Source organism: Bufo bufo, chromosome 4 (assembly GCF_905171765.1).
Source record: "Bufo bufo chromosome 4, aBufBuf1.1, whole genome shotgun sequence".
NCBI lineage: Eukaryota > Metazoa > Chordata > Amphibia > Anura > Bufonidae > Bufo > Bufo bufo.
Genome location: NC_053392.1, coordinates 515623269 through 515641862, shown reverse-complemented (window position 1 = coordinate 515641862; position 18594 = coordinate 515623269). Strand labels below are relative to the sequence as shown.

At 46.7% G+C, this 18594-nt stretch overlaps 1 protein-coding gene across 1 annotated transcript in view; it reads left to right on the top strand.

Annotated features, from left to right (window-relative positions):
- PNPT1 (polyribonucleotide nucleotidyltransferase 1) overlaps positions 1 to 13203 on the top strand; it is a 91822-nt gene extending 78619 nt beyond the window's left edge. Inside the window, exons 24-28 of the mRNA XM_040429711.1 lie at positions 1239 to 1345; positions 1430 to 1485; positions 4421 to 4499; positions 10663 to 10710; positions 12947 to 13203. Of these exons, the coding sequence (XP_040285645.1) occupies positions 1239 to 1345; positions 1430 to 1485; positions 4421 to 4499; positions 10663 to 10710; positions 12947 to 13093 (437 nt within the window). The 3' untranslated portion in view covers positions 13094 to 13203. The remainder of the gene's footprint in view (positions 1 to 1238; positions 1346 to 1429; positions 1486 to 4420; positions 4500 to 10662; positions 10711 to 12946) is intronic.
- Positions 13204 to 18594: the final 5391 nt, after the last annotated feature.

Sequence of the window (18594 nt, the reverse complement as noted above, 5' to 3'; positions counted from 1 at the left end):
AGTACCTTGCAGTGTCCCCAAAATAGTGCAGTTAAAATAGAGTTCCTAAAAACAGCACCATGCATAGTGCCCCCAAAAATAGTGCCAATCTGTGGCATGTGGGAGTGGCCTAAACGACTGATTGAAATCAGAATGTTTTAACCACATGAAACCCCAGAAATCTTATCAAGTCTTGTGGAATGGTTCTACTATAACTCGCATGTCAACGAACAGGGTATCTCCTCCACTTGTCGCAGACTGAGAGGGACAGATTTCTTGAACTGAGACACCTTGGTTTATCACTCTTAAAGATAGCTTTTTGCCCAGGCCGGGATGTCAGCGCTGTTCAACGTTACATGCCCCAGTGTTTGGGAGAACAATGACAAACTGGAATTACAGCAAGAGGTGCACAGAGGCTAACTTCTGCACGAACGTATGATCTGATTATAAGAATGGCGCGTAGTCATCCATTCTGTACTGAAAGTGAAATTGAATGTTACATCCCAAGCCTAGGGCGACAAACAGTGTCTACACAAACCATCCAATGACGTTTGCCTGACTGAGTCAGACTTCCAGCTACAGGAATTCCCTTGACCTCACACCACTGCTCTCAAAGGCTGTCATGGTGCACAGCATTGTGTGATATCCAGTGATTGATATGGAGACTATGGGGACAGTGCCATAAGAGGCCTTCATAAGGCATTGTCACACCTGTCCTTCTCCCATGATTACCGTGTAGTGTGGCATAATGTACTGTAGACAAATCCTTCTAGTCTTCATATCAGTGTTAGATTGATTTGATCATGGAACCAGTGGTACTGTTATTTTTCCAAAGTGTCCCTGGAGCCGTTATTCATCAGGACATCGCTAGGCCGCATGTTGCTTGTACTACTGTGAGCAGCCTCTGCAGCCTAACCATCCGGACTTGTCTCGCGTTGAGTACATCTGGGACGTCATTGTTCGGCAATTGCAAAGGGAGCTGCCAGCAGTGGATCTTGATGATTTGCGTGCCCAAGTGCATTCAGTCTGGCAGAACATTCCTCAGACAACCAATAAAAAAAAGTCAGTGGCCTACACACTTGTTAGCGGTGTATGGATGCACCACCATTTCTCCCAGTGCGATCCTGAAGCCAAACATCCACAAGATATGACCAGAATTTCAGCAGTACAGGGGTAGTAGGAAAAAAAAAATAATTTTTTATTTATTTTTTTGGTGTGTGTGTGTGTGTGCAAGTAAACTTTGGGTTTTTATTCTCCAGGGGTAACCGTTAGTCAGTTAGATGAAGAAGTGTTTTCCGTTTTTGCGCCAACACCTAGTGCCATGCAAGAGGCCAGGGAGTTCATCAGTGACATCTGCAAAGATGATGTAAGCATTACCCTTCTGTGCCCCAACCAATGATCATGGTGTTCTTTATACTTTCTCCTTCCTAAAGAATTTTCTGTTTTGCAGCAAGATTTTCAGTTAGAGTTTGGAGCCATATATACAGCCACCATAACAGAAATAAGGTAAGGTTGAGTCTTAATCTTGTGGCCTTATTTTATAATTAAAGTGTGAAACTTTGAACGTTCACTGATGACTATGAGCTTCCTATTATTAATCTGAATTCTACCATTTGAATGGTAAAAGGCTATACATTGATGACCTATCTTGGTCTGATCACCAGAATGAAGGAGGAGCAGCATGACACAACCGCCTCCTTGCAGTATCCAGCAGGATGACGTCCACATGAGGGTGGCTGTGCCTGGTGCAGCTCAGGTAGTTCACTTGAATGGGTTGAACTACTGTGCAAGGCATGGCTACACTTTGCTGCTCCTGAGACAACAGAGACCCGCCAATCATATATTGATCTGTCCAGAGCACAGGTCAGAAATTGATAATTACAGAAAATCCTTTAAGAAAATTGGAATGGATCTGTGCTGCAGTTTCCAGTCCAGGAGCGTTTCTGTGCAGGGAAAAACTGAAGAGGTCGTAGCCAGGGATGTGGAGTGGTTAAGCCAAAGTTCTGACTCCGGCTCCTTCATAAATGGCCAATAATTTAGTAATACATTTACTGTAGTAAAATGGTAACATTGGGCTTTTTCTTACTATCATGTAAGTAATCAGGCTACTTAGATGGAACATAAACCATACTTATTGGAATACAATTTCTGAAATTACCTAAATTCCTCTAGGTAAATTTGCAATGCACTTTGCATATAACCTGAAAAAGCTCCATGTATGTCCTGGAGAATCATGTGCAAGTCTAAATGGGAATAAACATGTAAAATGTGAAGCTGCTATATTCAGTGCTGCCATCAAGGGGTTGTCTGGGGAAAAAAATAACTTTTCACAGGTACCTGCAGCCTGCCTCCGCTGTGGAAAGATGTATACTTGCCTGCTACCCACAGTTCTGGTCCTGTGCACTGGCTCCCCTGTGTCCATCTTCCGGTACGCGGTTTGTTTACTTCTGGTGACCATGCCCATGCTGGGGACGAATTAAACAATCCGAGGACGGGAAGATGGACACACGGGAGCCAGCACACACACAGGACCGGAGTGGCGGGGAGTAGGTAAGTATCAATCTTTCCATAGCACAGGCAAGCAGGGGGCACCTGTGAAAAGTTACCGTATATACCGGCGTATAAGACGACTTTTGAGCCCTAGAAAATATTTTCTAGAGTGGGGGGTCGTCTTATACGCCGGGTATGGCGGGTGCTGCAGTGCTGAGACCCCCGAATTATCAACAGAGAGAGCCCGGGGCCTTGTATCCCCAGCAGCTGAGAGCTGCTATGTAACCCATGGCATATGCCCCCCCTGCTCTGTACCTTGTATACCGCCCCCTGCTCTGTACCTTGTATGCCTCCCCCCGGCTCTGTACTTTGTATGCTCCTTGTACCGCCATCTTCCCGGCCGCTCGCATCTCGCTCCTACGCATGTGCGAGATTTCATGCGGCGAGCATGGATACACGGGATCCTCACGGCCGCTCGCATCTCGCTCCTGCGCATGTGCGAGATCTCCATGCGGCGTATCTAAGTGCGGCGCAGATGTGCATATGTGAATGTGAATATGAAGAATAACATAACAAAAACATGTTCAGGGTATAGGTGGCACATGTTTAGGGTCTGGGAGGCAGGGAGGGAGGACAAGGAAGGTGGTTTTTACATGTTTGATGACAAACAGCATGTCATACTTATTTGAATTAAAATTACCATATTGATATCAGATCTAATGCTTTTTACATTTTTCTTTGGTGTGTGTTGAAAAAGGGGTAGTCTTATACGGCGAGTATATCCCAAACTCTATATTTTCAGTGTAAAAGTTGGGGGTCATCTTATACGCCCAGTCGTCTTATACACCGGCATATACGGTACTTATTCCTGGACAACACCGTAAATGCTGTCTTCCTGTTCTTTGTAGCCGTTTTGAGATTACTGCAGACTTGCCCAGTGGTGAACTTCTTTCTCTCATCTCTGGAGGAGGAACTATCTACTGAGCACGTGCAGAACAGTTTAAGGCATTGTAACTAAGGGTGTTTGAACAGTATGAAGATGCCTAGTATAAGGGACAAGAGAGAACACGGGAGAGGTGAGAACTGATGACCACTAGAACACCCTGCTTATCACTAATTATAGTATAAGGGACAGGAGAGAGAACACAGGAGAGGCGAGAACTGATTTTCTATCACCAGTGGAACACCCTGCTTATCACGGTTTATAGCAGGGATCAGCAACCTTTGGCACTCCAGCTGCTGCAAAACTACAACTCCCAGCATACAAACTTACTCGGCTGTTCTTGTAATTCCCACAGAAGTGAAAGGAGGATTCTGGGAGTTGTAGTTTCAGAACAGCTGGAGTGCCGGCCATTGCTGATCCCTGGTTTATAGTATAAGGGACACAGGAGAGGTGAGAACTGATTTTCTATCACCACTAGAACACCCTGCTTATCACTAATTATAGTATAAGGTACAGGAGAGGTGAGAACTGATTTTCTATCACCACTAGAACTCTGATCACTGTGCTGGATAAAAAAGGGCCTTATAACATAAAATATATTCATGATTAACTTTTCTAAATATATAAGAAAGTATTACTAAATTAATTATACAATAACAGTACATTTCTACTGATTCAGATTCCACCCAAAACTAGCTTTTTACCTGGTTGTAGCCTTTATTCTTAGATTAGTCCTAGAGTTTTGACCACCACTGATGAGAATGTTATGGTATAACTTTCGATAATTTTCAATGATGATCAACGCCATCAACAGAAGTTTTTATCAACGCCATCAACAGAAGTTGCTTCTGCCTGTTGTTCTCCATTTACACCACAACCGAAGTTTGATTTCTAAAAAAATATATATTTGTAAGATTTCTAGATTTATCTGTTTACTAGCATATTTTTTTCCTTTTTATCAGTGTTTGACACTATTCAGTGATGTGTTATATGGTTACATTTTTTCAGAGATATTGGCGTGATGGTAAAGCTGTACCCAAATATGACTCCGGTTTTGCTTCATAATTCACAGCTTGATCATCGAAAAGTAAGTACGTTTTAAAGGACAGCTGATATGGGGGGGGGGGGGGGGGGGGTCAGGAGTCCGTCCCACACCGGTCAGATATTGATGACTTGTCCTGAGGATATGTCATCAGTATTAAACACTAAAACAACCCCTTTAAAACATATGAAGATGCTACAATTTACAGAAATTCACGTGTAAACCCACTTATGCCAATGCAGTTCCTGTAGTAGCAGTCCCTGAAATCTGCTCTGAGAAAACAAATTGATGCAGAATATATATTATATAGTTGATAAGGTTGGAAAAAGACACTTTGGACTTGTTCAATGAATCAACCATCACAACTTCCTGTGGCAGATAGTCCTACTGCTCTTACAGTAATAAATCCCTGTCTATAATGTCTTACCTCTGGCGTAGAATATAACCTCTTGTCATGGCTATAGGCTTAGGTATAAAAAACGAGATTTTGTGAAACTCGCCTGTAAAATCTCTTTCTTGCGGGGTTCATTGGGGGACACAGGACCGTGGGTATAGCTTGCTGCTGCCGCTAGGAGGCGACACTAGGCTGAAAAAAGACTTAGCTCCTCCCCTGCAGGCTATACCCCCTCCAGCCTGGAGAGAGCATGTCAGTTTGTGCACAAGCAGTAGGAGCAGTAGAAAACATGTGCCAAGTAAAGGAGAATGCAACAATAATAAATACTGGGTGGGTGCTGTGTCCCCCAATGAACCCCGCGAGAAAGAGATTTTACAGGTGAGTTTCACAAAATCTCGTTTTCTCGCTGGTATCATTGGGGGACACAGGACCGTGGGACGTCCTAAAGCAGTCCACGGAGAGGGAAAAAGATCCACGCCCATGGAATAGCACCCACGAGAATGCTAAATGCACTGCTGCCTGCGAGACCCGGAAGCCCGGAGCCGCACTGTCGATGCCTAGGAAGCACCTGGCAAAAAAACTTGGTGAACGTGCGCCAGGAAGATCAAGGCGCTGCCGTATACAACCGCGAAGCTGATGCAGGGTGAAACACTTATCCCCCGAAGAGCTGACCGCTGGTCAGATGTCCCGAACTCCGCTGGGTGGTGTCTTGCCCTGGGAGCGTAATGCCTAAGCAGCCGCCAACGGATCCACCTGGAACACCCCTTCGTGACCATCGAGCACCTCCAAGGACCTCCAGGAATGACCAGGTAAAAATCCGCACAGCGGAAGAGCTAGTCATGGACAAGACTCCGAGCTCGAATACATTCTGATGGAGAGCTCACTCTCTCGAGTGCGAGGGAGTAGGGAAAACAATGTCCTGTCGACATGGAAGGCGGCGACTACCGTCAGCAAAAAGAAGGTAATGAGCGGAGCACTGCCTTATGCGCGTACCTGATAAGAAAAACGTACTTACAAGAAAAGTACTCCCAACTCCCAAAGTCGTTGGGTGGAAAAGCCCGCCCCCAGGAATGCCACCTTCCCAGAATAAAGAGGGGAAGAAGACTCACAGAGAGGGGACATGTTCCTCACTGAAACGCCACCAAACGACCCATCGGTCGTCTGGACGAAACCAGATACCTGGCCCTAACCCTGGATGTAGATGACTTGGAAAAATGTACGTAAAAGAAGGCGCTATCAACTCGGAAAGCCGCCGGGTGGAAGATCCCGCCATCTTCTCTCCTCTCATTGGCGGCAGCACAGGGGGAGGGAGACACTGCTTCCTTCTCCTCTGTGCTGCTGAGGGAACACGGAGAGCGCTGACAGCAGCGCGATCCTTGTTCCCAATACGTTATCGGTATATCGGCAAAATAGATGCCGATACTGATAACTGTCAAAATCCTGAATATCGGCAAAACCGATAATCGGTCGATCCCTAAATCAAACCACCCAGGAGGTGGAATCGGACCCTCCACAGGACCGCTCGCTGGATTGAGTGGGCGGTACTTAATCAACCCACGACCCCAGAGGGTGGATTGGGAACTTCCAGAGGTCACCCTTGGAATGCACAGGTGGAGAATTATCAACCAAATGACCCAGGAGGGTGGATTGGGAATCCTTCAGGTGTGCTCCCCTGTAATTGCGCAGGTGGAGCATTATCAACCAAACGGCCTCGTAGGGCGGATTGGGAATACTCAGATGTGCTCCCCTTGATTTTGTGCAGGCGGAGTATTATCAACCAAACGGCCTCAGAGGGCGGATTGGGAGTCCTCCAGATGTGCTTCCCTGATTTTGCGCAGGTGGAGTATCATCAACCAAACGGCCCCGTAGGGCGGATTGGGAATTACAGAGGTCCTGGACTGGATAGCACAGGTGATGGCATATCAACCAGACGACCCAGAAGGGTGGTTTGGGAATTCTTCTGTCCTTTGTCAACCAAACGACCCCGGAGGGCGGATTGGGAACTGTGAGCAATCCTCCACTGTCCGGATAGGACATGGGCCAGTCTGGTATCACACCATCAGGATGGTCCGGCGGTGATGTGGGCTGAGGGGCGCAGGACTATCGGTAATGTCCCCGCAAAATGAATCGGAGGCAGGTTACATTTCTTAAACTTAAATCATTTGGTCTGCAGAAAGGGGGCACTGGCATGTCCAGTGCCTGCTGCAAAAATGCGGCTTACCATGAAGGGTTAACCCAGCTTAGAGGACCGGAGGCCGGAGCTCAGCTGGCACCTGGGGAGGGGGACCGCTAGCCGGGGAAAATTCGCGCCAAAGGGACGAACCCGCCCCCTCCAGCATCGGAATGAAAGTTGTGGCCTAGTAGGCCGCAAAGCCGGGACATAATGTCGGCGCATGACCAACCGGTACAAGGAGGGACTTGGCAGTTCAACCTCCCAATCGGTGGTCGGATGTGTCCGCTGCATCCACCTGCTGCGGCCGCAACAGCGCGTGCCGAGTACCGGAGGCCCGAAGAGAAGCCGGGGCCTAAATTTTTCGGCGCCCGGTCGAACGGGCCGGGAAGCGTTATGTCCGGAGCGGCGCTCAAGCGCCCTGTTGCATACCGGCCGCGGGTGCTCACCCCGCAGGCCGGATAAGGTGAGGCCGCGGAATGAGATCCCCCATCAGAGATGCGCCCTTAGATGATCCCCCCCCCCCCCCCCCGATTATGATGGGGGAACCCAGGCCCCGAGACATAGCTAGAAGTCCAAACCTACCTCAGGTGGCTGAGGTAATGTGGGGGCCCTCACTAGGGAATGGTCCACTTTAAAGACAAGAAGGTATTTACTGACGAGGTGACCGAGGGGGAGCTGAGGATACTTACCCACTCCAGAGTACTCACCTGCCTTCATCTGTGTTCTTCACCCTTGTGACAAGGACCAGCAGAGCCACCTCTTCAGTCCCTGGCACAAGTGACAGGGACCAGGTTGAAGGGCAGGAACAGGTGGCCCTATGGCTGGGGGGAGCAGGAAGGTCAAGCCCTCCTGGTCCTCTTTGTCTTCTTGTGGGAGGCAGAGCGGTGGAATAAGCGTCACCGGTCAGCCTCCCCGGGGATGCAGAGCTCTTAGTAGCTCTGGACCCCCAACCTAAAAGGAAATAAAAATAAAAAAAAGAGCAGGGGGTCTGCCTCCTACGACACTAAGCTAAAACTGACATGCTCTCTCCAGGCTGGAGGGGGTATAGCCTGCAGGGGAGGAGCTAAGTCTTTTTTCAGCCTAGTGTCGCCTCCTAGTGGCAGCAGCAAGCTATACCCACAGTCCTGTGTCCCCCAATGATACCAGCAAGAAAGATCTCTGTAGTGCCCTATTTTGTATTTGTACGTTGAAATTACATCACCCCCTAAGTCGTCTGTTTTCCAGACTAAACAAACCCACGTTTAAAGGGGTTATCCAATGTCATAAACAGCCCCCCCATGTGCCGGGCCCCTCAGAGGGAATATACTTACCTGGTCCCTGCACCACCACCACTGCTGCTTCTCCCTGTACACTGATGAAAACATCCGGTGTCCGGTGGGAGCAGCCAATGGCAGACGGGGAAGAGTCACCCGCGATACTAGGGAGGCTCGTCCCCGCCCCTGCCTGCCGTTGGCTGCTCTCCCCCGACACCGGATGTTTTCATCCGTGTACAGGGAGAAGCGGGGAGCGGGGTAAGTATATTCCCTCTGAGGGGCCCGACACGTGGGGGGGGGTTGTTGTATGATGATGGATAACCCCTTTAACCTGTCTGGGTACTGCAGTCACCTTGCTTGCCCTTCTCTGCACCCGCCAAGTCCTTCATATACACAGATGTCCATAATTGTAAGCATATTGAGTGTGCAATGAAATAAACTTTACAGTCTCCACCTTGCAAAAGTAAGTGCCCCCTACCCCTCAGAAATTTCTATTAAGGAGCTCCAGGAGGAGCCAAACGCTGGAGTCCTCCTATTAATGAGCTGCATGAGTCCCCCTGACCTCCCATGAATGGCCGACAACAGTCTTCCTGCCAGCAGTGGGGGGAGGCAGGAACTCATTAGTATGAGGACTCTAGCGAGCATGCACTGCATTCAGTGGACTTAAATGTGACAATGAGGCATTTAAAGTAGGGGTGGGCGATATGGCCTAAAATCTATATTGCAATATAATTTTAAGCATGTGCGATATGCGATATATATTGCGATATATTGTTTTCTATATTGGGGAGGGGGGGTTTAAACTTTTTTTTTACTTTTTATTTAATAACTATTAGCCTCCTTAAGGGCTAGAACCCTTGTCATATTCACCTTAATAGAGCTCTATTAGGGTGAATAGGACTTTACACTCTCCCTGCTGCCCTGTGCTTTGTGCACACAACAGCTGGGAGCTGACCATGGCAGCCAGCCTCTGATGTGTCCCCCCCAGCCTCTGATGTGTCCCCCCCCCCCCAGCCTCTGATGTGTCGTCGTCCCCCCAGCCTCTGATGTGTCCCCCCCCCAGCCTCTGATGTGCCCCCCCCCCCAGCCTCTGATGTGCCCCCCCCAGCCTCTGATGTGCCCCCCCCAGCCTCTGATGTGTCCCCCCCAGCCTCTGATGTGTCCCCCCCAGCCTCTGATGTGTCCCCCCCAGCCTCTGATGTGTCCCCCCCAGCCTCTGATGTGTCCCCCCCAGCCTCTGATGTGTCCCCCCCAGCCTCTGATGTGTCCCCCCCAGCCTCTGATGTGTCCCCCCCAGCCTCTGATGTGTCGTCCCCCCCCCAGCCTCTGATGTGTCCCCCCCCCAGCCTCTGATGTGTCCCCCCCCAGCCTCTGATCCGCCCCCTCTGATAACTCCAGGCCAGGACTTCAGTAGCGTGACTCCTGGCTGCCATGGTAACCGATCGGAGCCCCAGCATTACACTGCTGGGACTCCGATCGGAACTGCCCACTTCCACCAATGATGGGGGGGAAGGGAGGGGGACCCTGTGGGATATGGCCGGCACATTCATTGGTGGTGCAGTGGCCACAGTCCCTCCCCTCCTCCTCCTACTCTGTCCTCATTGGTGTTCAGCGGCAGCCGCGCACAGTGGGGAGGGAGGAACTCTCTCCTTCTCCCTCCACTGTGCCGGCCGGCTCATCAGGAGAAAAGGGTGCGCGCAGAGAGCGCGATCATATCGCGGTCCGGCGATATGGCGAAAATCCATTTCGTGGCCCAAATTTATATCGCCGATACCGCCCACCCCTAATTTAAAGTGACTTTTGAACAATTCTCTTTAAATGGCTCATCAATGTGAGCAAAAGAAGAAAAAACACTGTCTACTTTCACACTAGCGTTTTGGCTTTCCGTTTGTGAGATCCGTTCTGGGCTCTCACAAGCGGTCCAAAACGGATCAGTTTTGCCCTAATAAATTCTAAATGGAAAAGGATCCGCTCAGAGTGAATCAGTTTGCCATCAGTTTCTCCATTCCGCTCTGGAGGCTGCCTGCAGCGTTTTGGTGTACGTCTGACGAAACTGAGCCAAACGTAACCGTCCTGGCACACAATGTAAGTCAATGGGGACAGATCCGTTTTCTATGGCACAATAGAAAACTGATCCGTCCCCCATTGACTTTCAATGGTGTTCAAGATGGATCCGTCATGGCTATAGAAGACATAATACAACCGGATCTGTTCATGATGGATGCATTTGGTTGTATTATTGTAACGGAAGCGTTTTTTGCAGATCAATGACGCTAGTGTGAAAGTAGCCTAAGAAATAATTCTCTAAAGGTGGACATCACTTTCCAGAATACTGATTGTTCATGTGAGCTTCCTATCATGATGAGGTTAATGCTGAATGTTTTTCAGATACAACATCCAAATGCATTGGGTTTTGAAATTGGTCAGCAGATCCAGGTATTTATACTAACAGTATTGTTATGTTTTTTTATGCTTTTTTTATGCTATAGATTTTGGTTGTTTTTTTTTTTTATTAATGAAGTGCCTGATATTCTGTCATCAGTCTTAAAATAGTTATTTGGGGAGCTTAAAAAAAAAGCCAGAGCCCATTGCAATCTTACAATTTAGTGCCCCCTTGCTAAAACAGATGGGGGGAGATTTATCAAGACTGGTATTCCCATACGCCAGTCTTAATCTCTGTGCGCTGGAGTAAGATGCACCTGGTTTATTAAGAAGCAAATTAGTCTCGTCTCTGGCTCTCCGTGCTCCAGAAACTCGAGTCTGGCGTCGGCTTCAGCTGTAACTTACACCAGTTTCTGGCGTCAGTTAAAGTAAATCCGTCAGGCTGCGCTAAGCCACACACGCCTCCTGCCAAGCCTCACCCCTTTTCTCGCCACTTCAGAAAAGTGGCGAGAAGCTTAAAAAGTTGCTAATTATGTCATGCATCATAATATGCAATTTTTTTTTTTTTTTTTTTTAAAGCATTAGTAAATGTCCCCCATTTCACAACTTCTAGCTTGCACTTCTGTATTGTAGGTGAGCACTGAAAGACTACAAGTCCCAGCATTTTCTCTGCATTACTGCTGTTTCCACCCTCTCACGCAATTCTTGTGATTAATACAAGGCCAGTCCCTTGCTTGAAGACAGCATCCTTCTCCCCTTTGTCTCCGGACGTCTGCGATCACATGAGCTCCAGGGGCCGTCAGTCACACTGTCCAGCCCCTGGCAGTGGCATGAACGATGACAACCCAACAGCAAGGGGTTCATCGCACAGAAAAAATACACAACTCGCTCTGTCCGTCAACTGAGGGTTGTAGTGGAGCGAACATGGCTTACGTTGGCTTATGAAGATATATTAGTATGGGCTCATTCACACGACCGTATGAGTCTGCATCCGTTTTGCGGAACAGGAACGGACCCATTCATTTCAATGGGTCTGCAAAAGATGCAGACAGCACACCGTTTGCAGTCCGTATCCGGTTTTCCGTTCCGCGCCCCTCCAAAAAATATAGAGCATGTCCTATTCTGGACTGCACGCTTCGCTGCAGGGCCCGGGCGTTGGATTACGAATGCAGATGATAATGACGCTGCAAGGCTACAGTGCTGGCCGGGCGATACAGAGGGGAGGACTCAGATGCAAGTAAGGCGGTGGGCACTGGCAGCACACTCGCCGCCTCTGGGCACTTACGATGGCTAATTTGTATATCTTTAAAACTTTGTTTTTGGTGCTTTGGAGACTCTGAAACACTAAAGCAAGGTACCATCAGTGTTATGTATTGGCGGCCCACAGAGCTATATTATCAGTTTAAATCATGTCATGTAGGTGACAGACTCCCTTAAAAAATAAATAAACTTTTAAAAAAATCTCTTTTCTTTGCAGTGCCATTTTCTGACAGCCTTCCATGCAGTTAATGACAGGCCTGGGAACCGTCAGAAGGCCCCAGGCTGGAGCCGTGTGATTTAGCTGCAGGGGCTCGCATCAGAACGCAGAGTGAGGCCCTCCCTCTGCCTAACCCCACAGATGCCGCGATTGCTATTGACCACGGCATCTGAGGGGTTAAATATTGGGGTTCCCCATCGTCACTGCTGATCTCACTCATTGCGGCGGGTGCCTGCTGTATTTTACCCGGGCAGCTCGCTCCATACAACCCCTCAAGCATAATGACATACATATACGTGATTATGCATTAAAGCGGTTATCCAAGAGTATAAAGTATCCCCCCGTGTGCCGGGCCCCCCACATGGAATATACTTGCGCTGCTCCCTGCGGCACTCCTGGTCCCCACACCGCTGCTGCTGTTTCTTCCGGTACACGGCTGAATCGTGGGTGACGCTAGGGAGGCTCATCCCCGCCTGCCATTGGCTGCTCCCCCCCTGACACCGGATGTTTTCATCCATGCATGGGGAGAAGCAGCAGCGGCGATGCGGGGACCAGAAGCACTGCGGGGAGCCAGGTGAGTATATTCCATGTGAGGGGCCCGGCACAGCACTTTTTGGATAACCCCTTTAAGGGGCTAAGAAATGTGCATATGATTTTATGACTGAGTCACTATTTTGTGACTTTATGAATTCTGGGGTGCAGGGGGTGTTAAGTTCTGTATAATTTTTGTTTTGTAATCGCTCAGTAGATGGCAGTGGAATAATAATGGTTCGCTCAGCAGAAAACGTACAGCCATGTTTCTTTTTCTCCCAGGTAAAATACTTTGGCCGTGATCCGACTGATGGTAGAATGAGGCTGTCCAGAAAAGTTCTGCAGTCCCCGGCCAGCACTGTGACCAGGACCCTGAGTGACAAGAACAGTATTACCATGGGCGGAGCAAACTCTTCAGCGTCACCATAGACATAACCTGTGTATCCGTGACCCCACTCTGTATATTCTGTATATAAATTATTTTAAATACTGGATAAATATTTGATACAGTGTCAATAAATGGCGTGTGATTCCTTTCTTACATCCTGCTGTGTTGTGGTATGACGGTATTCATGTGTAGTATATAGTCCAGTGCGTTGTCAGCAGCTGTCAGAACTGCTGATAGCACCCTATAGGTGATGGGAAGAATGCCACAGACATGCATTATATGGACTAAAGTATTGGGACACTTACAGGAGCATTTCTGACCAACTGTTCTAAATCCATAGGCATTAAGTCTACAAGATTTTGGAGTGTACAGTAAGTGTGGGAATTTTTTCCCATTCATGCAGAAAGTTGAAGCATTAAAGGGGTATTCCAGTTCTTATTATTGTGCAAAACTTAAATAAATAAGAAAAAGTATACATATTAGGTATTGCCACGTCCGTAACGATCTGCTCTATAAACATGTCACATGACCAGGTGAACGCTATAAAAATAAATAAATAAAAACTGCGCTAAAACAACCAATTTTTTGGTCACCTTGCCCCATAAAGTAAAATAATGAATGATCAAAAAAATCATTCGTACCCAAAAATGGTACCAATAAAAACGTCAACTCTTCTTGCAAAAAACGAGCCCCTGCCCCTGTTCATAAAATGGAGACACCCAAAAAAAAAAAATTCTTTATTATGTAAGACTGGAACAAACAAACAAAGTAGACATATTTGATATCATTGCGTCCGTAACTACTTGGTCTATAGAAATAGCACATGATCTACCCTGTCAGATGAATGTTGTAAAAAATAAAAATTATATGTACCCCAAAATAGTACCAATAAAACTGGCACCTTATCCTCTAGTTTCCAAAATGGGGTCACTTTTTGGGAGTTTCTACTGTAAAGGTGCATCAGGTGGGCTTCAAATGGGACATGCCATCTAAAAACCAGTTCAGATAAATCTGCCTTCCAAAAACCATACGGCAGTCCTTTTCTTCTGCGCCCTGCCGTGTGCCCTTACATCAGTTTACGACCACTTGGGGTGTTTCTGTAAACCGCAGAGTCAGGGTAATAAATATAGAATTTTGTTTGGCTGCTAACGCTCTATGTGTTAAAGAGAAAAATGGATTAAAATGGAAATCTGCCAAAAAAGTGAAAATTAGAAATGTCATATTCATTTTCCTTTAATTCTTCTGGAACACCTAAAGAGTTAACAAAGTTTGTAAAATCTGTTTTGAGTAACTTGAGGGGTGTAGTTTTTAAAAAGGGGTCATTTATGGGGGGTTTCCACTATGTAAGCCCCACAAAGTGACTTCAGTCCTGAACTGGTCCTTAAAAAGTGTGTTTTGGAAATTTTCTTAAAAATTGTAAGAATTGCTTCTACAATTCTAAGCCTTCTAACGTCCTAAAAAAATAAAATGACATTTCCAAAATGATGCCAACATAAAGTAGACATATGGGGAATGTTAAGTAATAAATATTTTATCACTTTCTGTTTTAAAAGAAGAGAAATAGAAAATTGGAATATTGAGAATTTTTCAAGGATGTTTGTAAATTTTGAATTATTTTATATATAAAGGTGAACTATATCGACTCAAATTTACCACTGTCATGAAGTAAAATGTGTCACGAGAAAACAATCTCAGAATGGCTTGGATAAGTAAAAGCGTTCCAAAGTTATTACCATATAACGTGACACATGTCAGATTTGCAAAATTAGGCTGTCAGCAAGGGGGAAATGCCCGGACGGGAAGTGGTTAAACAGCTGATTGACAAGAGTGCTGGGAGTCGAACCCTCACTAATCAGACATTGATGCGGGCAGGTCATCAATATCAACCTCCCGGACAACCCCTTTTAATGTTCAGAGCCCTGGACTGTGTGCACGGAGTGCTTCCCACCCTTTGCTGACCGCTCCCTGATCGGACACTAGAACTTTCATTTAGAGCAGAGGACCTGAGTGACAGACCACCTCTAGGACACTTGCGGTTATGGCACCAAGGGGATGAAACGCTTAATTTCTCTGGCGTGCTGCCTTCATGACCATCACTCTAGGAATATCTCTACCACTCTCTCCTTCACCTATAAAGTGCTGCCAGCAGTTCTGAGCAGTTTAAGGGTGCATTCACACGACCGTATTAATGGATCCGCATCTGTTCCACAATTTTGCGAAACGGGTGCGAACCCATTCATTTTAATGGGGCCGCAAAAGCGGCGGGCAACACACTGTCTGCATCCATTGTTCCGTTCCGCGGCCCCGCAAAAAATATGGAGCATGTCCACTTGCGGACAAGAATAGGCATTCTCTATATAGTGCAGGCCATGTGCGGTCCGGAAAATGCGGAACGCACATGGCCGGGATAAGTGTTTTGCGGCCCGCAATACACGGTCGTGTGAATGCACCCTTAATCTGCTGACAGACTACACGTAAGGGATTGCTCTCTCTAGCAGGGTGGCAGTGAGATTCCTTTGCAGACAACAGGATTAAAGTCCAAATTGATGCTTTATTTTATGACACTCCGGCAATTTACAGGCAAACCCAGTTATAAATCACTAGGTACGGTGAAGTTCCAGCACCACAAAACATAAACAAAATAAACTCTAGCCCATCTGGGCTCTAACTAAGGCCTCCTGCACACGTGTGCGCCTGTGGTCATATTGCGGATCCGCAATACACGGGCACCGTTCCGTTTGGGTCCACATCCATGATGCGGAATGCATTCACTTCAATGGGTCCGCAAATACGGAGATACGGAACCCTATGGGAGCACTACGGAGTGCTTCCGTGGGGTTTCGTCCCGTACTTCCATTCTGCAAAAAAAAAAAAGTCCTATCTTTTTGCGGATCGCGGACCCATCAAAGTGAATGGGTCCATGATCCGCTGCCCCACGGACGGTGTTCGAGCATTACCACGGGGCGCACATGTTTGTGTGCAGGAGGCCTAAAACAGATTAGTTACATGCTCGCCTATTGCGCGCAGGTCACACACAGAGAATCTGGCGTCTCAAGACAGCCAGCTTCCTAGACTTTTCCAGGCGTAACTCTCTCTGACAGCCTGGGATGTGCTGATTTCCCCTAACTATCCCAGCTGGCTACACCTGGGGATCCCTCGGGGGGGAAAACCTTCCCTGGAATGGGGGTGGACTGGGGAGGTCCCACTACCAAACCTACCTTCCCAGTCCAAATAAAATCCAGCCCTTGAATTTTTAACATAACTGTCTCAGCAACCTACACCTTGCTAAAACCACTTTAGCTTTTCTGGATTTTACTTACCTCACCCAGTTGAGGAACCTGGGTGAGATCTATACCCCATTCCAGGACTTTTCCATACACTTTACCACACCTCATATACAGGTCCTTCTCAAAAAATTAGCATATTGTGATAAAGTTCATTATTTTCTGTAATGTACTGATAAACATTAGACTTTCATATATTTTAGATTCATTACACACAACTGAAGTAGTTCAAGTAGTTTTCTTGTTTTAATATTGATGATTTTGGCATACAGCTTATGAAAACCCAAAATTCCTATCTCAAAAAATTTGCATATCATGAAAAGGTTCTCTAAACGAGCTATTAACCTAATCATCTGAATCAACTAATTAACTCTAAACACCTGCAAAAGATTCCTGAGGCTTTTAAAAACTCCCAGCCTGGTTCATTACTCAAAACCACAATCATGGGTAAGACTGCCGACCTGACTGCTGTCCAGAAGGCCATCATTGACACCCTCAAGCAAGAGGGTAAGACACAGAAAGAAATTTCTGAACGAATAGGCTGTTCCCAGAGTGCTGTATCAAGGCACCTCAGTGGGAAGGAAAAAGTGTGGCAGAAAATGCTGCACAACGAGAAGAGGTGACCGGACCCTGAGGAAGAATGTGGAGAAGGACCGATTCCAGACCTTGGGGGACCTGCGGAAGCAGTGGACTGAGTCTGGAGTAGAAACATCCAGAGCCACCGTGTACTGGCGTGTGCAGAAAATGGGCTACAGGTGCCGCTTTCCCCAGGTCAAGCCACTTTTGAACCAGAAACAGCGGCAGAAGCGCCTGACCTAGGCTACAGAGAAGCTTTTTTCAGATGAAAGCAAATTTTGCATGTCATTCGGAAATCAAGGTGCCAGAGTCTGGAGGAAGACTGTGGAGAGGGAAATGCCAAAATGCCTGAAGTCCAGTGTCAAGTACCCACAGTCAGTGATGGTCTGGGGTGCCATGTCAGCTGCTGGTGTTGGTCCACTGTGTTTTATCAAGGGCAGGGTCAATGCAGCTAGCTATCAGGAGATTTTGGAGCACTTCATGCTTCCATCTGCTGAAAAGCTTTATGGAGATGAAGATTTCATTTTTCAGCACGACCTGGCACCTGCTTACAGTGCCAAAACCACTGGTAAATGGTTTACTGACCATGGTATTACTGTGCTCAATTGGCCTGCCAACTCTCCTGACCTGAACCCCATAGAGAATCTGTGGGATATTGGGAAGAGAAAGTTGAGAGACGCAAGACCCAACACTCTGGATGAGCTTAAGGCCGCTATCGAAGCATCCTGGGCCTCCATAACACCTCAGCAGTGCCACAGGCTGATTGCCTCCATGCCACGCCGCATTGAAGCAGTCATTTCTGCAAAAGGATTCCCGACCAAGTATTGAGTGCATAACTGAACTTAATTATTTGAAGGTTGACTTTTTTTGTATTAAAAACACTTTTCTTTTATTGGTCGGATGAAATATGCTAATTTTTTGAGATAGGAATTTTGGGTTTTCATGAGCTGTATGCCAAAATCATCAATATTAAAACAAGAAAAGGCTTGAACTACTTCAGTTGTGTGTAATGAATCTAAAATATATGAAAGTCTAATGTTTATCAGTACATTACAGAAAATAATAAACTTTATCACAATATGCTAATTTTTTGGAGAAGGACCTGTACTACCACTACAATAGCATGCTCCAGTTTAGTAATACAGAATGGTGTACTAATGCGTTTTATGCCTCGTATGTACTGTTAAAGCGGCTTTTAATTAAAGCCTTTAAGATACACTCTGGTGCTCCAAATCAAAGTACCTCCCAGGGGTTAATATCCACGCGTGGCTGAGAGATTAGATGCTGACACATAGTTGGTCAATGCAATCTCTAATTTATTACAGAAAGTAAGTGGTATATGTATCTTCAGAAAAGGGCAGTACTTTCTGAGGCCCAGGCATTATTTTATTGGCTCAAAAGGAAGAAGAGATAAGAGATAACACCCTGGCATCTGCGCACTGGGCACTACTTTGGAATGTGAACTAATGTAAACATCTGGTTATCGTCGCCATTTTGTAATGGCTTCTATTCTAACAATACTGCATACGTCATATGTGACACTTCAAGGAGGTGCTTCTCTATAGGCAGTGAATAATATATACACTGCTCAAAAAAATAAAGGGAACACAAAAATAACACATCCTAGATCTGAATTAATTAAATATTCTTCTGAAATACTTTGTTCTTTACATAGTTGAATA